This window comes from Eptatretus burgeri, chromosome 10 (genome assembly GCF_056783735.1).
Source record: "Eptatretus burgeri isolate ZD-2024b chromosome 10, Ebu_testis_v1, whole genome shotgun sequence".
Classification (NCBI taxonomy): domain Eukaryota; kingdom Metazoa; phylum Chordata; class Myxini; order Myxiniformes; family Myxinidae; genus Eptatretus; species Eptatretus burgeri.
This window is the reverse complement of record NC_140970.1, coordinates 29,223,279-29,241,377: the sequence shown is the minus strand read 5'-3', so window position 1 is coordinate 29,241,377 and position 18,099 is coordinate 29,223,279. Positions and strand designations below refer to the sequence as shown.

General features: G+C 45.2%; 1 protein-coding gene across 10 annotated transcripts in view; it reads right to left on the bottom strand.

The window, feature by feature from the left end:
* Positions 1-18,099, bottom strand: part of LOC147018191 (splicing regulator ARVCF-like) — a 163,196-nt gene that overhangs the window by 12,582 nt on the left and 132,515 nt on the right. For 9 of the 10 annotated variants that reach the window (XM_085897640.1, XM_085897645.1, XM_085897641.1 and 6 more), the window contains one exon: positions 8,351-8,452. The exons of the other annotated variant lie outside the window; for it this stretch is intronic. In XM_085897640.1, the coding sequence (XP_085753766.1) occupies positions 8,366-8,452 (87 nt within the window). In that variant the 3' untranslated portion in view covers positions 8,351-8,365. The remainder of the gene's footprint in view (positions 1-8,350; positions 8,453-18,099) is intronic. 10 annotated transcript variants of the gene reach the window in all.

Genomic DNA, 18,099 nt, shown 5'->3' with positions numbered 1-18,099 from the left:
AGGCCATCTTTCTCAAAATATCTCAAGCTTTTAGCACCCTGCCTTACTCGCCAAACTCTGTGCCGATGGCATCCAAGGACTGCTCCACACATTGCTTACTGACTTCCTCAACTCTGGTAAATGTTTGGCTCTCAATGGAATCCTTTCATCTCCTCTCCCTGTTAAGGCTGGAGTGCCCCAAAGTCGTGTTTTGGGCCCAGTCCTATCCATGATCTTCATCAATGATCTCTCTGACCCTCTGGAAAATCCCAGTTATCTATTTGCTGATGACTCAACCCTCTGCCGTGACATCCATCATCCTTCATACAGACATGCCGCAGCCTCTTCCCTCCCTTCAGACCTTGACAAAACCACAAGCTGGTCAAACACTTGGAATATGTCTTTCAGTCCTGACAAATCTCACACTCACCATCTCTCTCTGAAAGGACTATTTGTGAACCCTCCCATCTACTTTATTAACAATCCTCTTGAGGAAGTTCCGTCACTCATACTCCTGGGTCCCATTATCAGACATGATCTTTCTTGGGCAAACCACATTCCAAACTTGGCTTCCAAAACCAGTTGTTGACTGGGCATCCTCCATCATACAAAGTCCTTCCTTGGCACATATGAACTCCTATTCATCTACAAGGCCTTCATCCGCAGCTCGATAATTCCTGCTCCACTCTCTGAGGTGAAACTCCTGTCTCACACACCTTGTTCAGCTTAGTGCCATGGAAACCAAGGCATTCAAGATATTTGGCATCTCTGGAGATGCAGCCGAGTCCATGTACCTATCATGTTTCCATTACAGACAGGTCAGTGGTCTCTGTCTTCTCCCACCTCCTTTCTGGTCACCAAAGGTGGACAGAGATTTGTTTTTCACTCCTGTCTGTCTGTCTGTTAGCAGGATATCTCAAAAAGTTGTGGACGGATTCGGACAAAATTTGGTGTACAGGTTGGGTGTGTGACAAGGGCGAATTGATTAGATTTTGGTGAAGATCTGAAAACAAGAATTTTCAAAGTGATTCTTCACCAGTCAGAGATAGGGCCAAAAACTACATATAGCAGAACATCTCAAATAGTTATGGACGGGTTAGGACGAATTTGGTGGATCAGTTTGGAAGGTGATAAGAAAAAGCCGATTCGATTTTGGTTCAGGTCCAAATCCAGATCCAGCCCATCAGTGGGAAACAAAATGTAAACTGTTCAGCCTGGCAGAGGTATGCACTCTACCGAGTGCCATTCTAATGTATTACCTCTGCCACCGAAGGTGAAGGAGGTTATGTTTTCAACTCCTGTGTGTTTGTTTGTGTGCAGGATATCTCAAAAAGTTGTGGATGGATCCAGATGAAATTTGGTGCACAGGTTGGGTGTGTGACAAGGACAAACTGATTAAAATTTGGTGAAAATTTGAATCCGCATCCGACTACTCGCATTTTTTCAGTGATTCTTCACCATTGAGAGATAAGGCTAAACTCATAATAGCATCTCAAAAATATATATCATATATATATATATATATATATATCATATATATATATATATATATATATATATATATACACACGACTCTGCTCGCATGTGCATGGGGCAAACACCAATATGTATCAGATATTGGTTGAAAAGGAACACTCCCCTTTTACTTCGCACACTCGTATCCTCAAAAAAAAACTCATGTATACGAGGTGTGTTCAAAAAGTATCCGACCTTTGTTCATAAAAAATACTCGTATCCAGATACAACAAACTTACACTAATCTCCTTCAAAGTAGTCCCCTTGGGCTGCCACACACTTCTCTCAACGGTTCTGCCACTGTTGGAAGCAGCGCTGGAACGCCTCTTTTGGGATGACGCGCAGCTGGTCCGTTGCATTCCGCATGATGTCTTCTCTGGACTGAAATCTAGTCCCTTTCGGGGGCATTTTCAGCTTGAGGAAAAGCCAGAAGTCACACGGAGCCATGTCGGGAGAGTAGGGAGCCTGACGAAGCACAGGTGTGTTGTGTTTGGCCAGGAAACTGTATCAAATGTGAAGAATGGGCGGGTGCGTTATCGTGATGGAGCTGCCAATTGACCGCTGCCCACAGGTCCGGCCGTTTGCATCGCACAGCATCACAAAGGCGACGCAGTAACTCTTGGTAGTACTCTTTGGTGATGGTTGTGCCGTGTGGTGCGTACTCGTGATGAACCACGCTACTGGAGTCAAAGAAGACGGTCATCATGACTTTGACATTGCTGCGGACCTTCCTTGCTTTTTGGGCCTCAGGGATGTTGGATGCTTCCATTGTGATGAGTGGAACTTGGTTTCTGGGTTGTAGCGATACCAGGTCGTAGGAACCTAAACGTACAAACCCAGGTCTCATCGCCAGTGATCACTGTGTTGAAGAAGTTGGGATCGCTGTTCACAGTCTCCAGCATGTCCTGTGTGATCTCCAAATGGAGTTGCTTCTGCTCGATCATTAGCAGCTTTGGCACGAACTTTGCTGAGATTCTCCTTAAGCCCAAATCCTGTCACAATGGAATGAATGGATCCAATGCTGACGTCCACCTCGTCTGCAAGTTCTCTGATCGTGATTCGACGATCCTGCATCAGCAGGGTCCTCACTTGGTTAATGACGATCTCATTTCAGGATGTTGAGGGCCTACCAGAACGTGCTTCACTTTCCACTGATGTGTGACCATCTTTGAAGCGGTTGTACCACTCTTTTATCCGTGTGGTGCCCATTGCTTCGTTCCCGAATGCCTGTTGAATCTTGCGGATCGTTTCCACTTGGGAATCACCAAGCTTTACACAAAATTTGATGCCGTAGCGTTGTTCAAGTTTTTCCGCCATTTTGTCAAAAATGAAAATCCGACGGCGCTCACTTACACTTCCTCACTCATCGGCGGTCTGTTGGCGACTGACAGCTTCTGCAGGCGGGAAAATATTCACGCATACGAATTAGGATCGCCTACATACGTGCACCAAACCACACCTCCCTAGCTTCATTTGTGTACGCACGAAAAATTAAGGTTGGATACTTTTTGAACACACCTCATATAAACCTCAAAAAGCTCTGGACAGATTTGGATGAAACTTGGACAGGTTAGGTGTGTGACCACGATGAATTGATTCGATTTTGGTGAAGATCCAAATCTGGATCCGGATATGAGAATTATTTAATTTTTAAAGTGATTCTTCACTGTTGAGATAGGGCCAAAAACGATTACATAGCATGATATTTCAAAATGTAATGGGCCCGATATGTTCTCATGGATCAGGCATTACATGGAGGAGGTATGTGCTCTCCTGAGTGCCCTTCTTGTTTATAATGTCTTCATTCAGGATCTTAGACTGTTTGTCATGTGCCCTATTAAAAAAAATATATATAGGGTGTCCCAAAAAAATATATACAACTTTTAAAATGCTTCGTTTGATCCTAAAAAAGCAGTAATTTTGTCACTAATGCTTCATTTCTTGTTGCAGAGACCCTGAAGTTTATTTTGATACCGAGCAAGCGCCAGAAAAATGCCAAGACTGACCGTACAACAATGGACAAAAATTGTTGAACTTTGGCACCAGACGAAAAGTGTCATAAAGGTGCAACGTCTTTACTCGATACATTTCAGTATCCACTTGCGCCATGCACCAAACTTTCGGACAATAAAGTGCACCATCGCAAAGTTTACCAATGTGAGAACCATCTGTGACCTTCACAAGGGTCACAGTGATCGGAAGAGGACAGGTCGTAGTGAAGAAAATGTGGAAATGGCGAGACAGGTGGTCATTCAGAGTACAAAAAAATCGATTCGACGACTTTCTGCCGAGACAAACATTCATAAGAGCGCCGTTCAGAGGATCCTTCGCCAAGACATTCATGCCTTTCCATACAAAATTCAAATGGAAACGGTGCTTACTGATCAACAGAAACGCAAACGACTAGACTTTGCAAATTGGTTCTCAGGAAAGTTGGAGGAAGATGCAGACTTCCTCAAAAAACTTCACATGATGGACGAATGCCATGCTCACTTGTCCGGGGAAGTAAAATAGCAAAACTTTCGGTACTGGGGAACTGAAAATCCTGGTAATGCATCAACTGAACTGGTGCCTCGATCTGTTCTCAAAGTCACCATGTGGGTGGCGATTGGTTGGTATGGGATAATTGGTCCATACTTCTTTGAAGATGACCAGGGACGCACTTGCACGGTAAACCAGAGGAACTATCGCGAAATGATTCAGGAATTCTATCTGCCTGAGCTGTCGGCGACTATCTGCCTGAGTACTCAGGCCCGTAGGAGAAACAACCTGATCCAGATGAGAATTCAGTGGTTCCAGCAGGATGGGTACCGCCCCATACAGCCAGGGAAACAAGGCGTTTTCTCAACCAACATTTTGAGGGCAGCTTTATCTCCATCTACGAAGACGTTGAGTGGCCACCGTATTCCCCTGACCTTACTCCTCCACTCAAGGACAGGATCTATGGAAACCCTAGGCCTCAGACTCTTGCTCAGCTGAAGGAAAACATCCACCGAGAAATCCAGAACATTCTCAGGAAACGTTTCCCAAAGTGATGGAGAACATGACAACGCGTTTGCAGGCAGTGATCGGACAACGTGGAATCTACGTCGAACATGTGGTCTAAAAGAAAACGACGATTCTATACCAAAATTTAAATTTTGGTGGCAGTTTTGACATTGGTACAATAAACTTCAACCTTTCAGGCTTTCTATCCAGCCATATATCTTTTTAAAAAATATATGTTATGACCATCCTCTGCAGATGAAAAGTTGTATATTTTTTTGGGACACCCTGTATATATATATATATATATATATATATATATATATATATATATATATATATATATATATATATATATATATATATATATATATATATATATATATATATTACAGAAAGACCCACCCACATCTCTCACCTGTGAATGAAGCGAATTACCAATCAGCACTCACCAAATCAACTAAACCCAGGTGGATAGGATTATATTTTTGCTGTTCTCAGAACTACATGCATCCAACAGATAGTGGTCCCAAGACAGTTATTCCATTAATATACGTGAAGATAGTCCCTTTCCTTTTGTCTAGCGGGATAACGGGCGTGCATTGCGATCTCATAGCTGGGTTTGCTTACATCATTTTTACTTCATTTTGTCCCTACTCTTCTTTTCTGATTAATCCTGAGGTAAATCTGAGCCACGAGCACCTTCGCTGTGAGATGGGCCCTCACGGAGGCCAGCGCGTGCGGTGCCACTGCGAGGAAACGATGACGCACGGGCATGAACAGCACAGAGCCCTTGTTCCCAAGCGAGCCCAATACCCAACGTGTGCAGCGAGTCAGACAGTGCACTTGGCAGTCCGGGATTATCGACTCGAGCCTCCGATGGTCTCGGGAAGATTGCTAGTTGATTTAATAAGGCATACGAATGAATATCTCTTAAGAGGCTGCACAAATGGTGTTTTTCACAACACAGGAAACAAAGCCAGCACGACGCCCACGCTGCATGAAACGCATACGGAGGCCGATAAAGGCGACTCCACCACCACTCGGGATACGAGTGTGCGAAGTAAAAGTGGAGCGTTCCTTTTCAACCAAATATCTGATGCATATTGGTGTTCGCCCCACGCACACGCTAGCAGCCATGTGGACGTGACCATTGGCCACGTGCGAAATGGACGAACCACGCGCACTGTATGGAATGTGCTCGAAGGCAGACACGGATGCCGCTCGCGACTTTATCGTACAAAGCAGGGCACGAATGCACCGCTCGCGACTTTGTATCGTATTTCCTCAAGATCTGACACATATTGGTGTTTGTCCCACGCACATGCTAGCAGAATCTGGCGAACGCGAGCACTGACCACGTGGGCCATGGCAGATCCACGCATACTGTGCGAAACATGCATGGATTTATCCATAACAATGTACCTTCGGCCCTCGCTGGCAGCAGCGGAGTCCCCACGGATGGTGAACGTCTTCTGGTCTCTACGGCCAGCGAAGCTGCGATCGAGCCGGGGAATGTTGTACAGTGCAGGCCACGTTGGCGCGCGCAGAACGGGTGCGTTTATCGGTGCTGGTCGAACGCCCGAGCGAGCATGCGGGACCCTCGGCTGGTCACCGGGGCACGGCCCGGGAGTTTTTGCGGGACGATTCGCACGCCAATTTCGGTGTGGGCGATTCGTGTCATGTTGTGGGGGTCGGAGCGGAATATGTCCGCTGTCTGAGATGACCTTGCTGAAAATTAAGTGGTGCGGTTTCCAGCCAAGGTTAGCGGGCCACGAAAGGGGTCGGGTCCAATCGGAGCGCCCGATTCAGGTGATGACGCTTCGCTTCGGGGTGGCCCTCCGCCCCGCGGTGCAAGTCCTATAAAGGTCGGAGTGGTCCCTCCACCTTTCTCTTTCGCTCTCTCGCTCTGGCCTCGCACTGCTCGACATCGCCATGACCCGCCTCCTGCTGCCTGGACTCCACCTCTCTCGCTCTTGCCTCACCCTCGTTTCTCTGCACGACCCGCCTCTTGCTACCTGGACTCCGCCTCCTCGTCTCCACCCACACGACGTCGACCCCACCCGCCTACTACTCCATCCACGCACTCTGGACTCCGCCCCTTCTCCACTGAAGCCCCTCCTTCACGAACACGGCCTCCACACGCGCTGCTGAAGCCAGAGACGATGTGCCAGCTGCCAGGTATCGCACTACGGAACAATCCCCCCGCCCCCCCAGAAACGTATTGGTAGCACGTCGTGCAATCAAGAACAAAGGTACCGAGATCATGGCCTCAACTCCTCTCCCTTCTTGTTGCAATTGTCCCTCTTCATCGGGTTTTCTGTGTGTGTGTGTGTGTGTGTGTGTGTGTGTGTGTGTGTGTGTGTGTGTGTGTGTGTGTGTGTGTGTGTGTGTGTGTGTGTGTGTGTGTGTGTGTGTGCATGTGTGCGTGTGTCCTGGCACCTATCTGCTTAAGTAAGACTGTAGAAGATCGTTAATGTTATTATTATTATTATTGTTATTATTTTTGCGTTAAGTCTGCTCTGTGTCCCCCTTTTGTAAGTTGCTTGTTTATTTGCTGCACCACACCTCTCTCCCCTATCTCTGCACAACACACCCCAGTAAATCTTATCGTACCACATACCATTCCTCACCCATTGTTAATAAATTATTATTAGGAATGTTCCCTGCTCGTTTTTGTCTTTTCTTGCATTGATCCAGCATGGTCCGAATCCTAGTTTAGCCGGGACTTTATTCCCAACGGTGCGTTCCTTTTAGCCGGTACATCCTTGGCAGTGTCGCTCGGCTGCATCCGATCCGGAAAAGTGATCCGATCTGGTAGAGTGATCCGGTTCAGACAATGTGTATCGAGGCCGTGTTCCCCGGTAATTAATTTACGTGATTTATTAGGTAACCCGATTAACCCACAGACGGGAGGACTCTAGGTCACGCAGTGGTTATTGGCGTCCACGGTCAGCTAAGCGACCCGCCGCGTCACGGAATTATCCGTGTGCGACGGCCTACAATTCCGGGGAGTCTGGTGGGAGCCAAGATAGCTTCCCCCACCTAGTGGTCTTCTCACCCGACCACAGGCCCGCAATATTAATAAATCGACACCTCCGATCCTCGTCGAGCTGAAGAAGCTGCGTAAAGCAACCAAGAAGGCCAACACAAGGTAATCGCTTTGCTGTTTTAAACCCTTCCCATTATTCCTCCACAGTTATAAAGACATTCACAAGTCGTACACACTAGTATGGGAGGTGTCAATTGATATCAATATACAATTTTTTTTTAAGCCTGTGTACGTTAAGTACAGGTCATCTTTCCTGCATAAATCAGATTATTGAGAAACCCTGGAAGGAAATAAAGTAATTCGGGTAATCTGTTTGGCTCATCACACGTTAACACAAATGAGACTATGTCACAACAACCGCTTGGGTGGTGCGCTGCCTAAATTTTGCCTTTTAGTTCAGCTATTCACGGGATTAAATCTGGCGTGTAAAGCTTCCGTCGAAGACCATTTGCGGCTTTGGGTGGCATACACACAACAGTACGTTGAAAAAAAATACAATAATATAGAACTGCAGCTGTCAAACACCCCCAGGCTTTCTGCCAAAATGGTATTTACCAATACAATTTCTTCCTACTGTCAATTATTTGTTGCTGCAACATCAACCTGTAAAAATGTCTTGCTGCAAAGTGATGAAAGTTCAAAATCGATATTTGTTCTTGCACGATTCTTAAAAATCATTAAAATGTGACCAAGGAGAGTGAAAATGTTTGGCAAAAGTACGGAACTAGTCCAGCTGACAGGTGGCTGACTACATGGCTAATGGAGTCAAAACGGGAAAGACACCAATGCGATGAGCATAGTTTAAGACATGGTACATACTGGAGATTTAAACTGTCACACCCACGAATCGCCACCCTTACGTCCATCACCATCAGCTGCACCGGCAGCCAAGCGCATCGGGACCTCTCCGGGGGGAGAGGCCTGCGGGGGGTGGAGAAGAGCAGGAAGGGAAGCGGTCAATTTTGACGTTAGAAGCTGTCTGTTCCTGGCATTTAAACAGTTTAATCTTTACCATCCCGCTCAAATCCATGAGCAAATCATTCAGCACTGTATTTAAATGTAAATAAAAACATTCATCTTGATATCATCTCTCAACAAGATGCATTCTAACTTGAGATAGAACATCTACCAGGAATATTTAAACATAAATGAAATTAAAAGTTTGAAAACTTTTAATTTCACCATTAATGTCATTAAAAGTTTGAAAAAGTGCTGAGCGTGTTAACAGCCGATTGTTTTTCATTTTTTTTACTTTACTCATGTTACATGGATGCTTCTCCATACAGCACACAAAAAAGTTTCATTTCACCATAAAACCTACACAAGGTATTTTCTTAGAATGTAACGAAGAGTTTTGCATGCTGGTAAAAGTACATGTCTGTTGAGTGGAAAATGGTGTTAATCAAATGCTGCAACTTGGAGCTGTTAGGTTCAGAGCCTGTGGGGATACCAAGGCCCCCAGAATCTGAAAGGCCAAAGACGCTTGAAAATGCAGTTTGAGCCATTTCGAGAAAAGTTAACATGTTCAAAGTAAATGACTAAAACCTTCACTAAAGGTTATATTTTAACTTTTGTACCTCAATGTTTCTTGTCATTTAACATGTGCATCGTGTCCATCTTCATAACACATCGCACATCATCTCATCTGCATTACATCATGGACACGATACATCTGAAAGTATCTTTGCCAGTTTGATAAGAAAGAGAGGGGGAAAAAATATTGTTTAAATTTAAAACTGCAATTGATTGAGAACAGTGAATGACAATATTCAGGATAGATTTCAATTTGGAATCTCAAATAAAATTTGTCACAATCAGATGTAAAGGTTGTACCAATCAGATGAGAAAAGTATGCCAGAAGCTGATGATTATGAAGGTTTATTTTCACTGCATTCACCATTGGTATTGCAACTTGCAGTTGCTTTGAAAGCATTTTATTCAAGTAAAGCGTTTTGGTTAAACTCAGCAGTTTGGTGCACTTCATATTATCAGTCTCACCATTTGAAAATAGAGTTCATTCTAATACATGTGGCAACCCATGCTTTTTGGAAAGCAAGACATGATGAATATGTTAGAATGCTCTTCTTGAGAAAAAAACTGACATCTCGAGGGCCACCCATATTATCCAAGTTGTGCTGCGCAGTATGATTGACAAGAATAATCCAATTAGAGGAGCGTTCAGACCTGCTCACCACTTTCTATCGAGCCTCGACAACAACTTCAATCTGAAATGGGACATCCAACTCTTGCTTCTTTATCAGACAATGCCATATGATGGGGAACTATCCTTGCAGTGTGCCGAGTGGTGTGCATGGTTTCCCACAGGGCAGGTGTATGCGTCGAGTGCTGTAATAAGGTGAGTTGTGGTTTAACAGTCCTTGCTTTTAGCTACGGTTGCTGGATAGCTCTGTGAGCGAAAAGAAGACCGTGCGCAAGTCCTTCCTTCCGGGACATCGCCTCAACCCTCGGCCAAGATTTTCAGACTCCCTCCTCATGGTGCACCATGACAATAGTGCTCTTGGCAATAGCTAAATGTCTGGAGGATCTTGGAGCAGGTTGGTACCCTCGAGGTGTAGTGTGTATGGTTCTCCGGTGTGAGGACATGCTTTGACACTCACCAATCCAACCAAGGCAGGTGGAGCTCTTTAGCCTTGATAGGCAGTCCACCGAGGAGAAGGAAACTGATTGCAAATCCTCCTGCTGCCTTGTAGGGTATGTCTCTTTAGACAAAGGTTAGGCCCACAGCCGATACTCTGGTGGTGTCAGGAAGGGCATCCGGCCACAAAAAAAACATGCCTCAAACATGCCTTTTGGAAAGATGGGTACCTGAATTTGTACCCCATCTGGATTAGTTGTCGTTGAGACACAGGGCAGTGTTGCTGTATTGTCCAGAGGTTACAGGATGTCTTAACAGGTTGGCACTTATCGCCTGATAGTACAGGAGCCCGAACCGAGTCATAGTGTACTGGCAGGCTGCTCTTTCAGCAGGTGTATAATACCCTGTCTGCTTTAGGGCCATGTCACGCATGGATGGGTGTCCCTGAAGTGGGCTGGGGTGGGCCATCCATGAGGCCACTAGACTGCTGGTGTTACAGAATCAGGTCATGCAAACACGCTGATGTCTGGGGTTGCTATGGCATGTACCGTGGGGGTGGCTTTCATACTCAGATTCCCTCACTTTCTTCTTCTTTGAACTCTATGGCTGTACAAATTACAAATGAGAACAAACCTGTCACACATAAAGCACCCACTCAGCATGACAAGATAGGTATTAGAGTTGCTAATCTGAATGTTGGTACGCTGCGTGGTGGAGCTGGTGAGATAGCGGAAACTTTGAGCCACAGAAGAGAGGATTATGCTATGTGCAAGAAACAAGGTGGAGGGGTGGTGCTGCAAGAATGGTCACAGGTAAAAATGATGGGGAAAATTATTTTGGATAGGTTGTGACTCAGGAACTGGCAGTGTTGGGATCAAGGTCGCTGATAAGTGGGTGGAGAGGGTGTTGGAGGTTAGGAGGGTAAATACAAGAGTTATATTCCTGAAGCTGTTTGATAAGTGTACATTAATTAAAGTACATATCAGCATACGCCCCACAGACAGGATTAAGTGAGGAGAAGGAGGATGAGATTTGGGGCACACTGGTGCATGTTGCTTCAAAGATTAGTGAGAGAGAAGTTGTTGTGATGGGAGGGGATTTGAATGGACATGTTGGAGAGTTGGCAGAAGGATATGAAGGTATGCATGGTGGGTTAACGTTCAGAGCTTGAAACAATGAAGATGTAAGAATACTTGAGTTTGGGGACGCTTTAGATATGATCGTCTGCAACACAATGTTTAAGAAGAGGCCGAGCAGACTGATCACTTATGAGTCAGGAGGTATAAAGAGCCAGATTACTTTCTAGTTAGAAGATTACATCGGAAGTCGATTGAAGATGTGAAAACAACAGGTGGAGAAGAATGTGCCAAACGACATAAGCTGCTAGTGTGTGATGTAAAGTTAAGTTGGAGTAGTGAAAAGAGGAAACCTTATGTCCCAAGGAGAAGAATATGGAAGCGAAGAGATCAGAATGTAAAGGAACATTTATAGGGAACTTTTGGAAATTAATCTTGGAAACTATATGGTCAGAGAAGATGTAGAGAGTTACTAGGACTCTTTAAAAGATGGGCTGCTGTGTGCTACTGATGAGACATGCGGCTGGTCTAAGGGCCGAGCTAGACATGAGGCTCTATGGTGGTGGAACAATGAGGTGGATCGGGCGATTCAAGAAAAAAAAAAAGACAACGGTTTAGCATTTGGAAAAAGGGAGGGGATAAGGAGGAATACTTAGCGTCTAAACGTATGGCAAGGAGGAAGTTTAGAAGGCTAAAAAGGTAGTAAAGGATTCGTTATCAGAAATGATAAATAATGCAGATAGTAGAGGGGAGATATTAAGGATAGTAAAGCAAATGATCGGTCAAAATAAGGATCTCTTAGGAGAACAGTGTGTGAAGGATGATATGGGAAATGTACTGGTTGACCATATGGGGAGATTAGAAATGCTTGAAGGAGTTACTAGGAGTGCCTGCTAAATTCGGAGTTTCCTTGGAACAGGGATATTCTGGAGGCAGTTGAGCCGGTGCAGAGCCCACCACCTGAGATAAAGAATGAATGCGTAAAGAAAGCCATCAATGAAATGAAAAATGGTAAAGCGGCAGGCAACACTGGTATTGCTGCAGAGATTCTGAATTTATTCACAAAATTGGTAAATGCAATTATAAGGGAGACATATGTCCCAGATGACTGGTTAAAGAGTGCAATGGTGAATATTTATAAAGGGAAGGGTGATGCCTTAGTTCGGAGCAACTGTAGGGGTCTGAAGTTGCTGGACCATGGAATGAAAGTGGTAGAGAGAGTCATCGATAAATTGATAAGAGAGTGTGTTAATATACATGAAATGCAATTCGATTTCATACCAGGAAGGGGGCACGATAGAGGCAATTTTTATATTTACAGGTAAAAATATCTGTGGAAGAAACTGTACTTTATATTTGTGGATTTGGAGAAGGCGTTCAATAGAGTGCCTCGGAAGGTGGTGCAATGGTCTATGAGAAAGTTAGGTGCACAGGATTGGTAAGGTCCAAGTCACATTTGCTCTACGGCGAGGATACGGCGGCCGTACATCCTCTGAATTGACAAACGTGTGGCGGCCGCAGAGTTTCTGAGGTGGCCTCAGGGTGGCCCTATGCCGTTTGGCTATATTTTACAGGCCGTAGGGTCGCCGTGGAATTATAACGCAGAGTTATAACGTTTTTCATTTCTACGTTCGCCGTAGCAATTCGACAAGCCGAAACAAAAGAACTGGTTTAAAAAAAAACCCACTCGTTACCGTCCGTCTGGCCGCACGTTCGGCTTAGAGCCCCCCTGCGGTCGCCTTGCGGGCACCTTGCATCTGCCTTGAAAATTCTATGGCCGCCACAGGGACGCCCTAAGGTCACCATGCAACATCAAATCAAAGACCGTACGGCACCCCCACGTTTTCGGTCTCCACAATTTATAATTACGCCGTGCGGCTCCCCGAAAAATAAAAACATATGTGACTGCTACATTGTATGACCATGGAAATACTGCGGCCGCCTTATAATTGCTTGTGGCCGTAGATTTTGGAGACCCCATGGCCGCCGTGGCAAATGTGACTTAGGCCTTAGTTGAGGTAGTCATGGTGATGTATGATGGCTCAAAAACTTCTGTGAAGGTAAATGGAGTGCAGAGTGAGGATTTTGAAGTGAAAGTTGTGAAGGTAACATTGGTCTTGAGCCCAATCCTGTTCATTATGGTTCTTGAGGCTATATCACAGCAATTTACAGGAGGCTCACCTTGGGAACTCCTGTATGCTGATGACCTCGTGTTGATGGTCAACAGTGTGAAAGAGACAATGGGTAAATATACGGAATGGAAGGAGGATATGGAGGCAAGAGGACTGAAAGTGAAAACAAAAGTACTGATTAGTGGTATGGGAGAAGGAAATGTGGAAAAAAAAAGAGGGAGGTGGCCCTGTGCTGTCTGTTGAAAAGGTGTCGGTCGCAATTCAATATTGTGTAAATCCTGAAACTGCTGTGTGCACAAGAGGTGTGGTGGCATCAGGGGGTTGACTTCAGGTTGTTCCTGACTTCAAATGTGCTGTTTGCACAGGTAAACAAATGGCTCCAGTTCGAGCAGAAAGGGTAGTTTATGGGGATATATCCCTGGAATGTGTAGATAAATTGTTACCTTGGTGATATGATTGGTGCAGGTGGTGGTGTGGAAGCAGCAGTGATTGCAAGAATTAGAAGTATCTGGAGGAGGTTTAGGGAGTTGGTACCCTTAATGACATCAATAGGGACCTCTCCAATTATAGGGAAAATTGTATGCAGCTTGTTAGACGCATGATGTTGTATGGCAGTGAAACATGGGTGATGAAAAAGGAGGATGAACGGAGGTGTGAACGAAATGAAATGAGAATGGTGAAGTGGATGTGTGATGCGACACTGAACGATAGGAAACCAAATGTGGAATTAAGAGAATTATGTAGGTATAGAAAGCATTAGTGAGGTTATGTGCAGGGGGAGGTTGAGACGGTTCGGACATGTGGAAAGGATGTGGTCGGGTAGTTGTGTGAAGACGTGTATAAATATGAATGTGAATGGAAGGAGAGCTAGAGGCTTTCTGAGGAAAACATGGGACGTGTCATTGAGAGACGATCAAAGGGTTAAAGGTCTAACAAAGGATCGTGCAGCCTGGAAAGCAGCCATTAGGTGAACCACGGTTTACACGTGCAAGCATGGAAATGACCGTAAAACGATGATGATGATGATGATGATGATGATGATGATGATATGAAATGCCAAAGCCTGAGGCCTTAATACCTGTAATCTGTATTTTTAAACAACTATTGAGTGTACTGCAGGTTTTTTGGGGGTTTTTTCATTGTTAGATTGCATTAAAAAAAATCACAATTCCTTTGCTGTTGGGGTAGGGAAGGCATTTATGCATGATAAAAAAAAACACACACACGATACATTCCTGAAAAATGCTGCGATTGTCGAATCCACGAAGGTCAGGACATTGTTTCAATGGGAAAAGGGGGATAGGTTTTTTTTTTTTTTTTTTTTTTTTTAGTTAGTATTTGTTTTGTTTTTACATGGTCGAGGCTTGTGGAAGAACTATGATAAAGAAAAAAATGAGGACACAACATAAAGGGAACAGCAGAAGAAAGGGGAAACACCAACAGTGAGGTGGAGTGAGAAAGTAGATGGGAGGATTTGCAGTATGGTCCTTTTGGTGAGAGAGATAGACAGCAAGACACAGACAGAGACACACACAGAATTACAGACAGAGACTCAGGAGGGTGTGGGATTTCTCAGGATTGAAAGACATATTCCAAGTCGTTGATTAGTTTGCGATTTTGTCAAGGTCAGATGCCTGTCTGTCAGATGGATGAGAGAAGTCTCGGCAGTGTGTGGAGTCATCAGCAAAGAGATAGAGGATTTTCCAGAGTCAGTGAGATCACTGATGAAGATTTGGAATAATATGGGGCTTAGAACACTGCCTTGGGCTACTCCAGTCTTGACAGGGAGATGAGATGAAAGGGTTCTGCTGAGAGCCACACGTCTACGAGAGTGGAGGAAGTCAGTAATCCAAGAGTGGAGTTGATCTTGGATTCCAGAGCCAGACAGTTTGGAGAGCAAGGCAGGATGCCAGACTGTGTCAAATTCTCGAGGTACATCCAGAGACGGCCCTCATCTTCTGTCTCATATTGAGGGCCTCCATCCATCATTAGGAGAGTAGAAGCAACATGTCCAAGGCAAGGTGATCAGGTCTGAATAAGAATTGATGACCTGAGATGAGGCTGTTGGAGAAAAGGAATGATTTTATGTCAACTGAGATGATAGATTCCATGACCTTGCTGATGATTGGAAGTAAGCTAATTGGTCTGTGATTAGGAGATCCGTTTGTGCACCTTTTTATGTAATGCTGTGATGTTGGCCGATTTCCAAACAGATGGAAGATGACCTATGGTAAATGACATGACAGATAGGGTGAAGTGAAAATGACTGACAGGAAGAGGAAGTGCAAGAACAGCAGAGCACTTTTTAGGACAAGTGAGCTGTTGTCGTCCGGTCCATTTGCAGTCAGAGTCGATGGTTGCCATAAACTTTTCCACCATTTCAGTTGCAAAAGACGCACAATTCAGGAGCAGTTGGGGATGACTGGGAAGGAAGGTTACAGAGAGGGAGGGGTTCGGGACACAAGATATTGAAGCAAACAGAATTGAGGCATTTGTTCTTCTCAGGGGCAGAGTCGGCTGTGGTGCCATTTGAAGTGAGGGAAGGGATGGAAGGGGAGCATACACGAGAAATGGACTTCACAAGGTGCCACCAGGTTTAGAGGGGGGAGACAAGTTTGAAAGCTCATTCTTGAGATAGGACAGATGTTGTTTTCTGGCTCTCATGAGAGGAGACACACTTGTTGCATTTGTGACATGATCTGAGGTTGCCTTCGGTCGGATTTGCCTTCCAGGAGGAGAATGCAAGTCGTTTTAAAGCAACTGCCTCACCATATGATTCAGAGTATACCAAGAGCAGGAGAATGGGTAAGATAATTGAAGATGAGATGGGATGTTCATGTTCTGTGAGGCTACCGCCATGCGCATGCGCAGTGTGCGTCTCCCTGGGTAATAAACGTGGAACTTCAACTTATGTGGTGTCTGGCCTTTCACCCCACAATCCTTCGGATAAGCCACAATTGGCGACGAGTTCAGTGCTTTACCAAGTCGGCATTGCTCACAATGGCGTCCGTGGGGATTCTGGTGGAGTACCAGCCAGATGAGGACTGGGAAGACTTTGCTAATTGATTGGGATAATACTTCATCGCTAAAAAGATGGCAGCGGCAGAAGATGCTGATCGTCGCCAGGCCGTTCTGCTCACAGTGTGTGGCAAAACAACATATGCCCTGATGAAGGATCTGGTTACTCCCGATAAACCGAAGGACAAAACCTTCGATGAACTGGTTGAGATTGTGGCCAGACACTACAAGCCGAAACCTGGGGAAATTGTGTCTCGGTACAAGTTCTACACTCATGGGAGGAAGGAAGGTCAGTCGGTGTCTGAGATTATTGCTGACCTTCACAGATTGGCTGAACATTGTGAATTAGGTGCCACGTTGGACGAGATGTTGAGAGATGTTTTTGTTATTGGCATTAATAAGGAAACGATTCTCCGGAAATTGTTTGTTGTTCCCGATCTCGATCTGACTAAAGCTGTGTTAATCGCAACTGCCTGCACGACTACGGATGAGGGGCTGCGTGTTATCAGCGGCAGACAGCGAGACTCCCAGCCGAGTCCATGCAATGACGTGAACAAACTGAGCTAATCATCATCAGCTGTGAAGCCCAGCATTCATCAATTTCACAGATCTGCTCAACACATCACCTCATTTCATAATGCGACATCGTCTGTGCTAAAGCAGAGCAGTGGATCGTCTGGTTCTCCAACAGGTAAACCATGTTGGCATTATGGGGGCAGGCACTTTCCCCACCTGTGTCGTTTAAAACATTGCTCCCATCATAACTGCGGGAAACTTGGCCATCTATGCAAGATTTGTCGCCAGACATCCCAACACGATACGAATCACCACATGATCGGTTTGGCCACGCCAGTGACCGGTGGTAAAGCAATACCTCCTGCTTCAAAGGAGCATGATTTGTTCAGTATGTCGGATAAAAGCAAACCCATTGTGATGGATGTCAGGGTGAATGACATTGCCGTGGAGATGGAGCTGGACACCGGGGCCAGCCAGTCGATCATAAGTTCCGAAACTTTCAATAGGCTGTTCAGCCAGGAGACTGCGAGACCGGTACTCAGACCGGTGAACGCCAAGTTGCGAACTTACACCAATGAACTGATACCTGTGAGTGGTAGTGCGGAGGTGAAGGTCACCTGCAATGATGTGTCACGGAAACTACCCTTGTGGATCATTCAGGGAAATGGGCCGACATTGTTTGGACGTAATTGGCTTGAGTTAATCAAACTTGATTGGCCTGTGACCAAATTGATGGCTTGTGATGTTAATCACAATGCCATTTTTGACAAATACCCCTTATTGTTTGGAGGTGGTGTCAGCACCTTTAAAGGTGTTAAAGTTAAAATCTATGTGGATGAGAGTGCTTAGCCAATCTTTTGTAAAGCGAGGTCTGTACCTCACATGATGCGTCCAAAGATCGAGGCAGAGCTCGACCGCCTGCAGATGGAAGGTGTTATCAGTGCTGTTGAGTTCAGTGATTGGGCATGTCCAATTGTTCCTGTATTAAAGTCAGATGGTAGTGTTCGGATTTGTGGTGATTACAAAACAACAATCAACAGGTATTCCAAACAGGACCATTATCCTCTGCCCAAGGCAGATGATTTGTTCGCTACGCTTTCTGGTGGAAAGAAGTTTAGCCGCCTGGATTTGGAATCTGCTTCTACTCAGATGTTGCTTGATGAGGACTCCAAGAAGTATACATGTTGTAACACTCACAAGGAGTTGTTTGTTTATAACCGCTGTCCTTTT